The 16,759-nt window shown below is 39.8% G+C and overlaps 1 protein-coding gene across 3 annotated transcripts in view; it reads right to left on the bottom strand.

Annotated features, from left to right (window-relative positions):
* The window catches only part of LOC111872281, a 37,973-nt gene extending 22,304 nt beyond the window's left edge, over positions 1-15,669 (bottom strand). Inside the window, exons 1-4 of one of the 3 annotated variants that reach the window (XM_023865992.2) lie at positions 15,555-15,669; positions 10,760-14,985; positions 5,178-5,390; positions 910-1,073 (exon numbers count right to left, since the gene is read on the bottom strand). In XM_023865992.2, the coding sequence (XP_023721760.1) occupies positions 910-1,073; positions 5,178-5,390; positions 10,760-14,206 (3,824 nt within the window). In that variant the 5' untranslated portion in view covers positions 14,207-14,985; positions 15,555-15,669. Of the gene's footprint in view, positions 1-909; positions 1,074-5,177; positions 5,391-10,759; positions 14,986-15,076; positions 15,182-15,372; positions 15,509-15,554 lie in introns of those variants that run through there. The other 2 variants (XM_023865993.2, XM_023865995.2) reach the window with 2 other exon arrangements.
* Positions 15,670-16,759: the final 1,090 nt, after the last annotated feature.

Raw genomic sequence — 16,759 nt, 5'->3', positions numbered from 1 at the left:
GGCAGTGACTATGATGAATGCCATCTTCTGGGATGTGGCACCATGTAGATATTGTGTATCGTGATACGTTCTTCCAAAATGTCGGTTTACACAATATCTATATGGCACCACAGCCCAGAAGATGGCATTCTTCAAACTTCTCACTGTTTAAACAATTTTCATCAGTATTCATACAATGTGTTGTTTTTTGCTACAAGGAGCATCATTACACTCCTTAACCCAACTACACACTACAGCATCTTCCTACATAAGATGACAATTACAGAGGCAAAGAAGTTCTCTGTTGCTACAGAACACAATTCAAAAATAGAGAAACTGGATCACTGTTTTTGTTTGTTTTGTAATTTACTTAATGGCACCATCCATAATTCAGACTATGAAGCATCAAGAGACTGGATGAGTGAATAATTAATTAGCAAAGATCTTGAACAAAGCAGTAATGACCTACTTTTAAGAGACCCCATCATTTTCCTGGAGGATTTTGAAAAAACAGAGAATTGCTGGCCAGGACAGTTGGCTCCTGGTCAATATATAAACCAGGCACTACCAGAACGCAAGTCAGAGCACTACTGCTTCGGCCAACTTGTTTGGTCAATGGTTCTCATCCACAGACAGTTTAAATTAGTCCATGTTCTCATGCACTATTTTTCTAGATTTATCTCCATATTACCTTAGTATATTCTTAGGTCTTTGAAGTCATCTTCTCCCTCAGGGTTATCTGAACAAATTTCTTTATTCATTCTTCATTTCCCGCATGTTTACTACAAGTCCTGTCAATTCCCAACCCTTTATTTAATTAATATTAACTGAAAAGTACAATTTATGAAGTTCCTCACTAAGCAAAGTCTTCGATCCTCAATCTTGAACCTCTTAAGCTGCCCTATAAAATTAAAAGTATATTTACCGTACCTCTCATCCTTAGAGTCAAATCTCTTTTGACAGATGCGGCAGCGGAAGCCAACTTTGGATGCTGCACTGTGCTTCATGCGAAAGTGGATGGCATGTGCGCGTTTACTCCACAATACTTTCCCACAAAGAGTACAGTCTCGCCGGCGGGCTTCTGAGTGCACATTCTGTAATAAAAAAAAAGTATACATCTTGCAACAAGTACTACCAAACACAGATACAGCCACTTTCAAGCCACACACACGTAATAAAAAATGTAAAGCTATCCCTGTAACAGGCCAGGGAGGCCCACAGGGTTGTAAGACATTGAGGCTCCTACATTTTCTAGACAATCAACTAACAAATGATGGTGAGGACGTCCGCCATACGCCCTGGCTGCCCTTTACCCCCAGGAATATCCCTGGTACTCATTTCTGTTAGATGGTGAGTCAACCCCAGGGCCATAGTGTGGCTGGAAGGATTAGATCAAATGAAAAATCCAATGACATCATTGGGAATCGAACCTGTGACCTTCTGGCTTGTAGCATAGTGCCTCAACCAACTACACTACCACATAGCTCCAGCATCAAATCCTAAAACCAGGTAATTAAAGAAATTCTATGTTTAAAGGAATATAATGAACTCCCTGATAAACAGAATCCAAATCTCTGACACTATTAATAAGAGTGCCCATTTTGTACCCTATCCAGTTATTGTCCTCACAATCTATGCCTATGTGTTTCATCTTAGCACATTTATAGCCATGTCCCCATACAGGAATCTCCCTGACGGGCCAGAAATTTTTCTGTAATGACTATATTTCAAGCTTGCTAGTTTTAAAACAGAACTGAACAACAACAAGTAAAAAACAATTTATAATTTCTCTATGTTTTGACTCCTTCCACCTTCAACAAGCTACACTTGGAAGTTTCATTGCATCTCAGCAACATCTGAAGAAGAAAATGGCATTTACACACAGCAGTAACAGCCAGTCACTTGATGGGATTGATACTGGCAGACAGTTAACTTCAAGCTGTCAAGTGATGGGACTGACAGGGAATGTGTGGATGCTATCCTCCTCATTTTCATTTAGCTCCCTTGTATTAGTTTTTTTCCAATGTATTTCTGCACCAGAACATTAAACGATTTTCATTTTCCTTGTCTGAGTTACCTGTGCACTAAACCCATCACAATCTCCTTCATTTGAATACCATAACAACAAAGGTCAGTGCTATATAATTTCTTCCATTTCCAACAACTTCATCTTTCGTTAGGTCAAAACATTTTCCTCCACAAATTGTTCTCAAAGATCTGTGCTTATTTTCGTCTCAGAGTATAAAGACTGTTTGACATTCAAAGGAAAGATAGAGAACAAGTTTTTTTTGCAAGTTAATCTCTTCAATTCTCACACTGACAATGAAACTGAAGCTTATATAACACTCACAGCAGAATGGACCATCATCATATAAGACATCAATTAAGTTAGTGGAACTGTACAGTTCTGAAAAATATTCTCATAGTGATAAATACGAATATTATAATCTGAAAGTTCGTGACAATGGTATATTAATACAATTAGTATGTTTTGGGGCATTATCCATCCTCCTTATTTTTATTTAAAACGTTCTGTCTCTGTCCCTGTCTCCGGGACTAGCTCTATCACTTGGGCCAAACCGAGTAGGTTTTTACCTGCAGACAGAGACAGAATCGAGCCTTCGAAACATTTTAAATAAAAAACAGGATGATGGATAATGCCTAAAAACACAATAATTGTATGAATATTAAAGTCTTGTAAGATGAAATTCTGTGTACTTTGGAAGAGAGGTAACAGTGTTTCAGGTGAAACTTCTGCTTTCTCAGGGAAGATGAAGGTAACAGGTTTCTCTGAAATGTTGGTGCTTATCTACTGAACTACACAGTGCTATGTTCCAGGAGACTGTAATGTCTAAATGACACAGCTGTTTCCACATTTGCTGGACCACTGAAATAAGATGTTATACCATACACAGGTAACAAGGTACTACTGTAGAACAGAATGTGTGTGTACAGTAGGAAACTTCATTTTTTGTTTAATGAACCTGCTGTACATGCCATACTTACACTATGATAAAGATAACAGCTCTTCTACACCCAAGCATAATGTTTCAATATACCATCAAACTCATATATACGAGGGGGTACCCAAAAGAAACCGAACTTTTTTTTTAACTTATTTATTCAAATTTTAAGCACAAACCTTCAATCCCCTTCAAAGTACTCTCCACTTACACTAATACACTTGTCTAGTCTTTTATTCCATTTTTCATGAGATGCTTGACAGCGCCTCCGTCGTTTTTTCTTTCACCTCAGCAACACCAGCAAAATGCTTTCCTTTCATGTCTCTTTTCATTCGAGGACTCGGGACTCTTCTTTCAAAGCACAGCATGCTTCCACACGACCTTGTTTTGTTCAGCAGTAAGCAGTCATGGCACGAATTTCGCAGCCACCCTTTTCATTCCCAAATCTTCTGTCAAAATTCGCTGAACTGAGCTCCAAGTCACTCCCAACAGCTCCACAATTTCTTCAATGGTCCGTCGTCAATCTTCCTTGATGATTTCACTAATTTTTTCAACATTTTCATGTGTTCGGGCCGTGAAAGGATGACAAGAACGAGGTTTGTCATCAATTGACATTTCACCATTTTTGAAACGGGAAAACCACTCAAACACTTGAGTTTTCCCCATAGCATCGTCCTTGTACGCCGTTTTTAACATTTCAAGAGTTTCTGTTCCACCTTTCCCGAGTAAAAAGCAGAATTTCACCGCCGCACGCTGTTCACGAAAATCAGTCATTGCAAAAATGACGATCACACAAAACAGTTGTCACTATAAACTCTGCCGAAACTAGTCCTTACCTTCTGAAGCAACGGTAGTTGGCTTATCGACTCAGGAATGTTAACTCTATGCGCTCATAGCTGCAAAACACGGTACTACAAAAGCTCTGCCCACAAAAAAATTAGTTCGGTTTCTTTTGGGTACCCCATCGTACAAATCTATTACAAGAACTAATCTAAAATTATTATAATTATGGAAATATTACACTTCCAGGATTTTGATAAAGGTAAGCTATCCTCGTACCTAATTAAGCAACATGATGACATATGGAGAAGTGAAGGTATAGCTCCATAAATTCTCAACCTCAGTTCCAGAAGGAAATGGGCAGTCAGCTTCAAGCTTTAGCCATTTTACCACTAAAGAATAAGCACAGATGTCACATGTGGAGGTGAGTTGGAATACCTCCACCTGCCCTGCCCTGTGAGCTGTAGAAGAGAAAATGAAAGGGAACCCAGTGCCTAGGGCATAACTGGGCCACCCTGTCACTGGAGGACATAAACACAAAGACCTGGTCCTCGAGGTTGGGGGTTGAACACAAGGCTGACAACCTTGCTCTGCAAAGAACTACTGTTGTAACATCCAAAGTGAAAACTAGACAGTCTAATTCAAGATTCTATAGGCAATTCTGGCAGAATCTTCTAAGGAAGGCTACAGCTGAGAAAGGGTTGTTTCGCTGATGATGATGATGATGATGATGATGATGATGATGATAAATGAGCACTGGTACCCTAGCTGGGAAACTAGGTGCACACAGAATTGGTATGGAAGAAAAAATTCCTACTTCTGCCAATAACTGAATCTTGGTTGCCCAGCTTACAGCCTGTCACTGTACTGATTAACTATTCTGATTCATATTACATTCCCGTACTGGAATATTCTGATGGGGAACAAGATGTAAATATATAGGGTCAGAGGTACTCACATTGGTGGATATGAAGAGTACATGTCTAAGGGAACAATGCTGCAAAATGTAAAATATATGCACACAGTTATTTGTTATCAATCGCCGCTGTGGTCTAGCGATCCGCGTTCCTGGCTACAGATCCAGAGGTCCGGGTTTGATTCACAGGGCTACCAGATTTTTTCAGAGAAGTAGTGGGTCTGGAATGGGGTCCACTCAGCCTCCTGATAATTGAGGAGCTATTTCAAGGAAATAGTGGCTCCAGTCTAGAAAACCGAAATTAACAGCTGTGGGGATTCGTTGCGCTGACCATGCGACACCCTCTATCCGCAAAAGTTGGCACTAAACTTCGCCGACAAGCAGCAGTCGGTATAGTTCGCTTGAGGGCTAAAATCACAGAGTTTGTTTTTGTTATTTGTTATCAGAGCCTGAGAAATGGGTTATGCAACTTCAATACAAACAACTTTCTGCTGTAAGTAAACAAAGAACACACATTCTTAACTCTATAACTGCCCTACCTTAATATGTGTTTTAAGAGTCTTCTTGGTCTTAAGCGTGGTGTTGCAATGCAGGCAATGGAAAACCAAGGCAGTGGGATGTGAGTCTCGGAAGTGGTCTCTCATTAGCGCTATACTTGGGAAAGTAAGAAGACACATCTTGCACTTATATGACACTGATCTGAAGATGGTTCGATCAACATGGGACTGCTTCACATGACGATTCAAACATACCTAAAGACATAACAGCAAACAACAAATTCAGTAACAGATAAACTAAATTCTTCACATAGTCAAATAATAACAGACAACTACAAAGAATACAGAATGTGGTGTGAACAAATAATTCCCAGTTTACCTCTGGGGGTGGGGGGGCAATAATTACATCTACTCTCTATTTTATGCTGTCCTCTTCAAAGTAGTTCCCTTACAACTTGCTGCAGTGAGTTCAGTGACTGACCATTATTGGAAGTATTTCCAGAAATCCACTGTTCAGATCTCAGCAAGTCCAGCCAAAAATTGTTCTTAAATCATGAAAATGTAATCAGACTCCCTCCCCACTCAGCACTAGCTACAATTTCAGAAAAAGGAAAAAGTCATGTGGGGAACTGAATCTCTCTTTTAAGTCCTTCCTAAAGGTCCTAACATGCACTGATACAATTCTGCTTTTGCGTGTCAGTAAGTAGAAGGACAAAGTCATGCATAGAGACACAGCCATTTTCATAAATGGGTTTCTTGATTCACATCACACTTTCCCGTTTTTCTCACGCATGGATATACTGATTTCTCAACATCACTACCTCCTGACACTCCACTGCTCCCAAACTGGAAAACCAATCAAACATCTGAGTTCTGCCCATCGTTTTATTTCTGAAAGCATGCTTTAACAGGTTGCTGTAGCGGTTATGTTTAGTTTGGAGCAGAACTTGACACACATATTCGGGTCTCTGAAAACTTCACCTTTTTATAAAATGCAGATCATAAAAGGCACACTTCACAAGGCGTTACTTCTGAGTGAGGCATGCTTACTTACTTATGGAGCTGAGTCCTTCTTGAGGAGAAGCCAAATCTGTAGCTCCTCAAGAATTTCCCAGCATTTTATGGAACCTGAAGGTTCATTACCATGTTCACAAGAGCCCTCCACTGGTCCCTATCCTGAGCCAGATCAATCCAATCCATACGATACCATCATCTCTCTCCAAGATACATTTTAACATTGTCTACCCACCTACACCTTGGTATTCCCAGTGGTCTCTTTCCTTCTGGCTTTCCCACCAATATCCTATATGCATGCTTCATCTCCCACATTCGTGCTACATGCCCTGCCCACCTCATCCTCTTTGACTTGATCATTCTAAATATACTTGGAGAAGAGTACAAGTTATGAAGCTCCTCATTTTGCAGCTTTCTCCAACCTCCTGTGAGTGAGGCATGCTTTTAAATGAATGACAAACAATTTATGCCTGGCAGGGGAGCTCTGTCCTAAGTGCAGCCAGGCCGGACACCAACTGGTCACACTCCGTGAGATCTAGCATTTTCCTCCAGTGGTGTAATGGTTTCTACTGTTTACATTACATACATGTAATACACAATCTGCCACACATGTACGATTAAATGCTGCAACTAAACAAGCAACACAATAAAAAAAAAAAGACAACAGCACACAATGTGCAAAGTGTGAGTACTGACTGTTCATCATATGATTATGATAATGCAAGAATTTCACAAGATGTGAAATTTTCTTAAAACAATATGTTTTAATCTTTTATGTGTAACACAGGCAAAAATGAATTTACATTAGTAAACACTGTCGAATACAATTACTGTACTATAATGCTATAAACTTGTCTTTAAACGCTGGGGCTCAGTTCAAACGGTAGGCAACAATCAGAATATACTGTACAATGTAATGCAAGCACCAACAAATACATAAACATTTATAAGTACTCAATACAAAACTAGCAAAATTCAATGAAAGAGGATAATATTATAATGGATTTTAATGAGGTAGGATGGGAGGCTCTGGACTGAATTCATTTGGCTAAAAATAGGTATTCAGTATTCAGTATTGAGGGGGTGGGCTTCCCCATGCACTTAGACCAGTTATTCGTCCATTGTGCGTCCCCCTTTTAATTTCTACTGTCTCCATACCCTACCAGTACTGGTGCTTACTATCAGCCCCTTTCTGCCAGCGAGGTTCCAACCTTCTACTTGCAGTGGTATCTAATAGTTAGTCCCTTTCTGTCAGAGAGGTCCCCCCTCCTTTGGCAGTGGTACCTAATACTTCCCCCATCTACCAGAGGCATTGGAAACTACTTTGGGCAGGAAACTTTTTGGCCAAATTTAGCTCAGAGATATCCTAGAGACACGAGGTTCTTTTACATGCTGTAAATCTACGACACAGGTCCCACAGCTTAAAGTCCCTCCCGGAGGACTTGTTCCCTGAATTTTTCCGCCCTTAAAAATTCCACGACCTCCGCCGGGTTTGACCCCGCGTACCTTAAGTCATGAGGTGGGAACGTTACCCCTAGACTACGGAGGCCGCTAAAAATAGGTATAGTGGCTGGCTCTTGTGAGCAAGGTACTGAACCCTCAACTAGCTAAGTAACTATTAGGTTCTCCAGGACTCTACTCCATGGAGTTAGTTTAGTCAAACTGTTAAAATTCAGCACAAAATTCCATCTAAGGACCATACGAAACACTGCAATCCCTATCAGCAACTTACCATATTTACCAGTATCAGAATATCACACAGAAGTTACAACATTTCATATCGATTCGAGAACAAACATTCTGTTTGCATTTCCCATATTGACACCACAGCTACACATTAAATGACTCTTTTTATTTAACAATGTTCTTCTAACTGAAGAGTTTATACAACACTGACTGAAACTGGAAGACAATAATGAGCTGTGGATACATAGGGATTTGGAAGAGGGTGGCCATGGCCTATTGAAGGTACTATCACAACATTTACAAGAAGACACTGCAGAAAATCACAAAATCCTTAGTCAAGAGAGTGGGTACTCATCCAAAAACTGAACCAAGTACCTCCTATTTCAAGCCAGGAAAGACTATTGTGACATGTTGCGCCAAGCCAAGCCCCCCCCACACACCAGCAGTGACGCGGCGGGTGAGTCAGCGCTCCCCTCCCCCTCCTAGCACGGTAACGAAGCCCGCCCCGCCACTCCCCTCCGCGGTGACGTCATGTGGTGACGTCACGCGGTGACGCGGAACTGCTTCCTACTGTGACGTGGAACGTAACAGGCAATCCTGCGGCTATATAAGTGAGTTCTATGGTGGCTACCAGCGAGTTCTACTGTAGCAGCCGCCTAATACAGTTGTACGGTGACAGCCGCCGAGTTATAAAGTAACAGCCAGCCGACTACAAGTTGGAGTATAGCAGCCGTCGCGGAAAGAAGATCCGGACGTGAGTGCGACTGTGTAATTGGGAGCGTGTGATACAGTGATACAAAGCTCCCCTACGGTAAACGTGTAGACTACTGAAGACAGAGTGAACTGATTTGCGCATAGGGTTATAAAGTGTGAAACCCCGCAACAGTGTTAACAGATTAATGCGATTAGGGTTATAAAGTGTGAAACCCCGCAACTGTGAGATAAGTAATTGTAGCCGATAGTTGTAGATTGTTGAATAAACCAGTTAACGATCTCTACGGCGTCTTCAGTAACGAAAACACGTTACACTGGTGTCAGAAGTGGGATCAGTAACGTAAACACGTTACACTATTAATTGTAAAGTGCCAAACTCTAATGGTGGACCATGTGAGATTCTGATTCAGTTAAGAGGCAATATCTGACCGATCAAGACTACTGAAGATGGAAGTTGCAGGTTTCTCAAAAACACTGGTATCTTTCTACCAAATTACATGGCATCACTTCCAAGAAGACTGTAATCTCAAATCAAAATAACTGACCAATTTCCATGACATTTGCTACAACCATAATGCCCCTGCAGACTTCACATATTCATATTTCTTGACACCCTTCTACCAACATCAAAAACATTGGTCCATGTGAGCCTGAGATGACATGAACAACAATGCCAGTCAATACATGGTCTTGAAACTGAATATGATGACAGATCCTTGAAAAGTATGTAGTTTATTATGTGTGCATTTAACGAAAATACAAAATAATAAGTTCATTGTAAAAATTACTTCTGTGTGATTATAAGTAATGAAACACTGTAATCCGATATCTGGCTTCCCATCACGGCAGCCCGGGTTCGATCCTGGGTCTGATCAAGTAGGATTTGTGGTGCACAAAGTGGCGCTGGGGCAGGTTTTCTCCGAGTACTTCGGTTTCCCCTGCCAATCTTCATTCCACTAATTACTCCACAATCATCCTTACCTATCATCTGGGGCTGGTACAATAGGCCAAAACTGGCCGCAGTACAAGGGACTTAGTCCCACCCCACAAGCAATAAAAAAAACAGGATGACAGGATGAGAAAAATAGTTAATAACCTCAATTGTAATATAAGACTCAGGGCATCTGGAACACACTTTAAATCTGCTTCAATACTGATATTCATTCAAGTTTCTGCCCCCAACTTAAACATCTGTATCAATAACATTTCTGTCAGTAACAAAAGAAACACATGCACATTATAACTTTAAGTACACGATAAGCAAAGGTAGATAAGGTGTAGTTTAAGGTGTGTACTGTATGACAAAATAAGACTATTAGAGTCCATCTATTCTACAATCCAGGGTACTCAATACCTCGCACAGGAAACCTTAACAAAAGAAAGATCCCATGTATGTATGTTTCAATTTCCAAATGATTTATGAATACTGGAAGTTGAAAATGAAATTAGTAATGTTCTAATGGCCCCATAAGTTCCTTTTTCACTAAATAACAATGCTGCACCCTTGTTCTGGCAGCAGATGAAGTACAGGAAGCAATGAACAACAGGGCTGTGAAATGTCTACTGTAGTCTATGAAAACAGTTTACTACTCATAAGATGTCAATGTCAACACAGAATGAACTCTTCAACCCAATTTACACTTCGGTTTCATCTTTAAGGGTGTTACATGCTTCAGCAAGATGACTGAAGCTATATTATGGAGCTCAACTATATCTGGCGCTCATCTTTCATTAGACATAATCTTCAATTTTTATGGTGTAATTATGCTAAAAAATATTTCATGCTACAAGCTATTTTTGTCATAACATTTGGTAAATATGACATTCTCACAGCAGTACATATGTCTTCTGGGAGGTTAATTCTTACTCTTCTATCCTGATTATCGTTAAACATCTCCCAGACTACACAATATCACATCCCACAGACCATAATCTTCATAGCATTTTCCATACTAATATTTCACTGCATTTAAACTAATTTTCTTTCAATATAACTACAAAATTGTAATCAATATATCAGCAGAAAACAACCTGACTCGAGGGAGAACTCCACTGGGACTGTACATGTGTTTTGTATTTATATGACCTATTCCACATGCTACAGTCATTTTGACTAACTGTGGATCCATGGAATGCAATGTTATGTTATGTTATCACTTCATGACCTAATACAACATCGAATATAATTTACAAGCAGAAACAAAACATACCTTGCTAGAGAAGAGATGGGAACAGATGTAACACTTGAAGAAGCTGTCCATCTTGTCCTTGTGAACATCAACCTGATGATCGTCACGATCCTCTGTGCGCCAGAACAGCCTAGCACAATAACGACATCTGTGAGCCAAGTCTTCAATAGGATTCTCAGATAGGTAATTTTCTCTGTGGTAGGTAAACACATGCTGGCGCATGGCTACCTTTGATGTAGAATGGGTAGCACAGTATGGGCACTGGAAGATCTTAAAAGATTCAGCATCAATGATCTTCTGTTCTTGCTGATGTACCTCACTTAAATGGTAACTTAGTGATCCTTGAGTGCTGAAAACCTCTCGGCATCCTCTCATACTGCAAACAAACTCTTTTGGTGCACAGTAAGCAGATATTGCAAAACCATGAAGGGAATTCAGGTGATCCAACAACTGCCTTGGACCTTCCTTCATCGAGAATTTCCCATGACAAATTTCACACTCTATTCCTTTTCTTTCTGATTTATTCCCATTACTTTGGCTACCACTTTCCTCTTGAGGTTCATGCTTTACTCTGCCACTGGTCTTGTTTATATCCAATTCCACATCCTGTGAGGTATCATCTCGAAACAGCTCTTGCATGGACCGTTCAAGTATATCAACATTCTCCAAGTTACCATCTCTTTGGTCTCTGCTGCTTCTAATTTCTTTGCTATCGGATTCTTCCTTTATCTTGCTTGATGAAAATATGGTACTTGGTTCATCACTGTCAGCTTCCACACCCACAAGATCATCTTCATCATTAAAGTTGTCACAGTCCCCATCATCATCGCTGGAATCTGTGAGGATACATTCCACCTCTGTTGGGTCAATATCAGCCTCGCCCATCTCAGTTACTGGAAGTGCAGTATTTTTCTTTGACTTCTCTGTTACCTTTGTTTCTTTGACAGTATATTCTTCATCATCATCATCTTCCGTCAAATCTTCATTTTCACCAACCTCAGATGCCATGTACTCCTCTTCAGAGCTCATTTCACTCGATGAATCAAAGTTGACATCATCAGTCGCATCTCCATCAGTCTTTTTTCCGTCCCCTCCACTATTTTCCAGTGCATTTCCATTTTTTGTCTTTGAATTCTCTATAGCAGATGAATCTGTTTTTTTCTTCCCTTCTGCTACACCATCACCCTTCTTTTCTTTAGCAGAATTTGACTTCTGATTGCTGTTTCTTGCTCTACTTCCCTGACTTTCATCCTTACTGCTGAAGCATGCTATTGTTTCACTCCCTTTAACATTAACATCTGCTAGCTCCGATGCAGCTGGAATGGCATCCCACATTGAACCCTTGCTGATGTCCTGATTTGCAACATTTTGCTCTGAACCTTCATTTTGTTTGGTCTTTTCCTTCAAAACCACGGGACTCTCTATGCTATCACATGGGGGGTGTGTTTCTAATAGTATCAGTGCCAAACGCAGGGTAACTTTATGATGCTGAAGGTGTTTGAAAAAGGAGATTATGTCTTTCATCAGTGAGGTAATATCTGCATCACAAAGTGAGCATATAACAGAGACAGAAGTGTTGTAGGTCTGAATGTGGAAGAGATCGGTCCCCGAGAGATTGGTATCCATATTTCGAATGGCATGACCCGAGTTAGAACATGCATGTTCCAACTTAAGATGAGCCACAAACTTGGCTTCCCAAGTTGACACAAGTGCTCTGCAGTAACTACACACACGCACACTGTGGTCTGTCAAATAATGAGCAGAAAGCTGAGATTCCTGAGTGAACACCATATCAGTTAAACATTCTGCAACAAGGCATGGAAGACTCCCATGTTCCCTTGCAACATGGGAGTTCCGTGATGTTTTACTATTAAATGTCCGGTCACAGAACTTGCAAAGGGCCAGGCCAGTATTATGGCGACAGAAGAGATCGTGAGCGAGCTTTGGCACTTGGACAGAGTATGGATTTGTACACACGGTGCAACGACTTGGGGTTGTTAGTGAAGGTGAATTCGAACCACGGCGATTTTCTTTAAGTTGATGTGATTCTTCACTGCCTGCAGAGATCCCTGAGGTTTGAGAGGCATCTACATTGGAAGTAACATCCGCTGCTGAGGCCACAGAATCCAATGATTGCTGCTGGGTTGAGTTTTGTACATTTGACGATCCAGGTGCTGGAGTTCCCTGAACCGAAAAAACAATTCCTTCTGATGCAAGAAGCTGGATAAGACAGGCCAACGACAGACGGTGATAGGAAAAGAAATGACCAAAAGTTTCCAGCCTCTTTCTTTCTTTACCACAAAGTTTACAGACGAAAGTCCAGATAGAGTTTCCTTCCTGCCCATTCCATTTATCAACAATCTGAACTCTTTCCCCAACGTCTTGCTGCAGAGAATCTCCACAGCTAACAAAATGTTTTCGACGTACATGGACCTCATAATATGATTTAGGTCTCACAAGGACACCACAATATATGCATGTTCTAACATCATGTTCACTCTCATAATGCTCAGCCAAGTCTTGTGACGTCGGAACAGATGATTTACACATGTCACATTCCAGTGGAAGATGTGACTGCCTTTCATGTTCCACTAGCACACTCTCCGATTCAAACAGTTGAGAACAAAAATGGCAATGCTGCATTGAATGATTCATCACTAAATGAATGACTAATTTCTCACGAGAAAAAAACCAATCATTACATATCTCACATATAAATGGTTGTTTGCCGGATGTTGAAGTGCCAGAATCCTCTCTCTGTGACGAAAGCGGCTCCTTAGATCCTTTCATTACCCGAGGCATACTACGCATGCTGGCTGTGCTACCCATGATTGTTCCCTTCTGCATTTCATCTAGCATTAATGGCTTTTCCACCTCTGAAGCAGAAGTTCCATACAACCAGTGTTTTTGTGTATGCCCCTGTTGGTCCAGTGGTAACATTACACCTGGGGTTGGGCTGGATGACAGGAGGTGGGGAATCATTAATGGATTTAAAAGTGAGGAGGATGATGGAAGGTTAATATTGGATGGGTTCTGAAGTTGTTGTTGCTGATGCTGCTGTTGTTGCTGTTGTTGCTGCATCAGGACAGCCAACTGAGGTAACTGGAGACCCATTGCAAGGAGTGGATTCATAATGTATGGGTTCAGTCCACCTGGCATTTCACCAGTGGATGCAATACCAGAAGAGAAATCCTTGTTGCTCTCAGAGTTCCTATCACCATCTTCACTACCACTACTAGACCTCCTCATTCCTCCTGCAGTCAACTCCTCTTGACCGCTATCCTCTGCATTATCATCAAACTGTTCAACATTTGTTGCATAGTCCTCATTTGATCTCTTTCCCCAGTTAGATAATCCACTACTATCTCTTGAAGTCTTTGATGATACTTTACTCTTCTTTGGACGAAACAAAGGAAAACTTGTCCGTTCCAAATTTGTTCTATCACTCCCCTCCTCATTGTGACTCATTCTTTTCAGTTTAACTTTAGTATCGAATGCATTTACTTAATATTTTTATTAACACTTCTGCATACAGCTTATATGCATTCCAGGTTTTAAGCAGACCTACTATGCACTTGCTTAGTTCACGTAATTTGATTTCTGGATTGAAAATATATATTTATGTACAAAAGGTATATGTAGGTTGCTTATATTTGAAAAAGTTCTCCTTTCATGGTATGATGTGATGCACCTGATTTATTAAGGGGTTTTTCCTTCTTTGGTATTTCTTCAGTGGAACTGTAACATTTAACTGGTTATTCTATTGTTAACAGTAACATAAATTTCTCTGTCGATGAAAATCGAACAGAGACCTATTGTATAATTATGGGGTATATATGAAATATTGTAGTATGTGTATAGATATAATAATATATGGAAGGTATGTCTGTGTAGATAAAATATAACTTGTATGTATTCCTGTAACTATTTCAACATAAAACTGTGGATAATCTGAAGGAGTTAGTAAGGCATAACCCGTTGTTACTTGTTTAGTTGTACTCGTTTCTTTTAACTGAGTGATTTCCTTAGTGATCAGAATGCTGTGTATTTTGGACTAGGATGTCCATAAATATTCTTAAAAAAATGTTACTGCTTTATCCCTGAGAATTCTCTATGTACATGAAGGAATTGTTCTTCCCCCAGTTTAAATCTTGTGTTTTTTCACTATGAAAATTCCATTTCCAAATGTAGTGTATGTCTTCCCTTTTTAGCCTTTCTTCATTGTCATGAGATGGAAGTTTCCGGGACTGCAATGGAAATACATTACATTAGCATATACCAACTAAGAGAGTCTTTAAGATTTACTTCATTGAACCTATCCAGAGTACACTTCATTACCAGTCAACAGCAGCTCTTTATTGAATTGCAATTACTAAGGCATCTTTGATAAAACGAATTAAATAAATATTATAAAACAACATTATAGCTAATTCTATCATTACTCATCTAATTAGTGCAGCTAAATAACTATCTCCTGAGAAGATAATGACAGGGAGCCAACCTTAATAAGGTGTGTACATAAAAAAGTCACTAAACACAATGTACAACGTTTATGTTGCCTATACTGTTAATTACGTACTCAAAACACAATGCACGTGCACATATTCTATTATTAAAATAGACAAACAACATACACATTCATCGAGGGCCTGGGTTCAACTCCTGTGCTTGGCAGCCATTATTATTGTCAATACTCGCAATGTACATGTAAATGATCGACCGGGAAAAAGATGAACAACGACTTCAAAAGGGAATGTATTAAATTAATAATACACGTAGTCTATACAGAATTACAATAATAAATCACTATACTAACCCGCTTAAAGGTAAACATTCAGCTATAACCTCCCTCAACCCTACGCTTTGACCTTTGCCCCACACAACAAAAACATCCTAAAAAACATCAGCGCCTTATTTGATTGTGTGGTGAACGTGCTATCTGGCGGAAGAATTTTTTATTCGTTTCATTTGTTTATCATTGAATATACACTTATCTCCAAGACGCTTCACCTATCACATCAAAGATGATAGGCGAATGTTCATTAATATTATAAATTTTATTTGTACATATTAAGTTATTTAGGAAAATATATATTTGTTTACAATAGCGATTGTAGAATTAATTTACAAGAAGAAGAGGAATGTCCCACGGCACCACAGTCACTGTTCTCTAAGGCCTAAACTTCCTTCGCGGCCATAATGCAGCAATACCACTATCACCCATAAAAACTAGCTCTATTGCAAAGAGTACTTGTGAAGCTAATAGCTGTTTGGTTACTGAAGAGATTATTGGTAGTGTATGGAACTCAGAGGTTCATTAACATATTTACAAGAGCTTGTTATTGAGTGCTGATTCCGGTCCACGCACTCATGTTCTACGCGTTGTTTGTCTCTGTGTATAGCTTTATGAAAATGAATAAACGGAGGCTGCTTGAGATCAGGGTGCTAACCAATATATTTCGACCGAAGAGGATAGTAATTTGGGCCCGAAGAAATCTATAAATATAATAATTATGGGCTTTACAGAGTGTACTCTTGGTGAAATGCGAGGACAATAAAATAGAGGAGATGGGAGGAGCATATAACACGTCTGGGACAGAACATACATACATACGAAGGTCAAACAAGAAAACCTGGCAAACCTAAGCTTATTTTAGATTTATTTTATTACTAGCCTCCGAGATGCGCCTAGGTTTTCCAAGTTGTGTTCGTTCTTCGGGTTTTCCTATTAGAACTTCGTATTATCTATGTTCTGTCGCAGACGTGCTACAAGCTTTGCAACTCTTATCCTCCTCTATTTAATCATCCTTGCATTTGAAGAGGACGAATTGTGAAGCCTTTTATTATTAAATTTCTTCCATCCCCTATTACTGTCCTTTTCGGTCGCAATATTTCCCTCGGCACCATTCTCAAGCAGACTCAGTCAATTAATTTACATGAAGCTACACATATAGACAGGACATGTAGATTATACAAATAAATTAGCAGGAATAGAGATATTTAATGAGGCTGTAGTGGTTT

Source organism: Cryptotermes secundus, unplaced genomic scaffold, assembly GCF_002891405.2.
Source record: "Cryptotermes secundus unplaced genomic scaffold, Csec_1.0 scaffold44, whole genome shotgun sequence".
Lineage (NCBI taxonomy): Eukaryota > Metazoa > Arthropoda > Insecta > Blattodea > Kalotermitidae > Cryptotermes > Cryptotermes secundus.
This window is presented reverse-complemented; position numbering and strand designations above follow the sequence as displayed.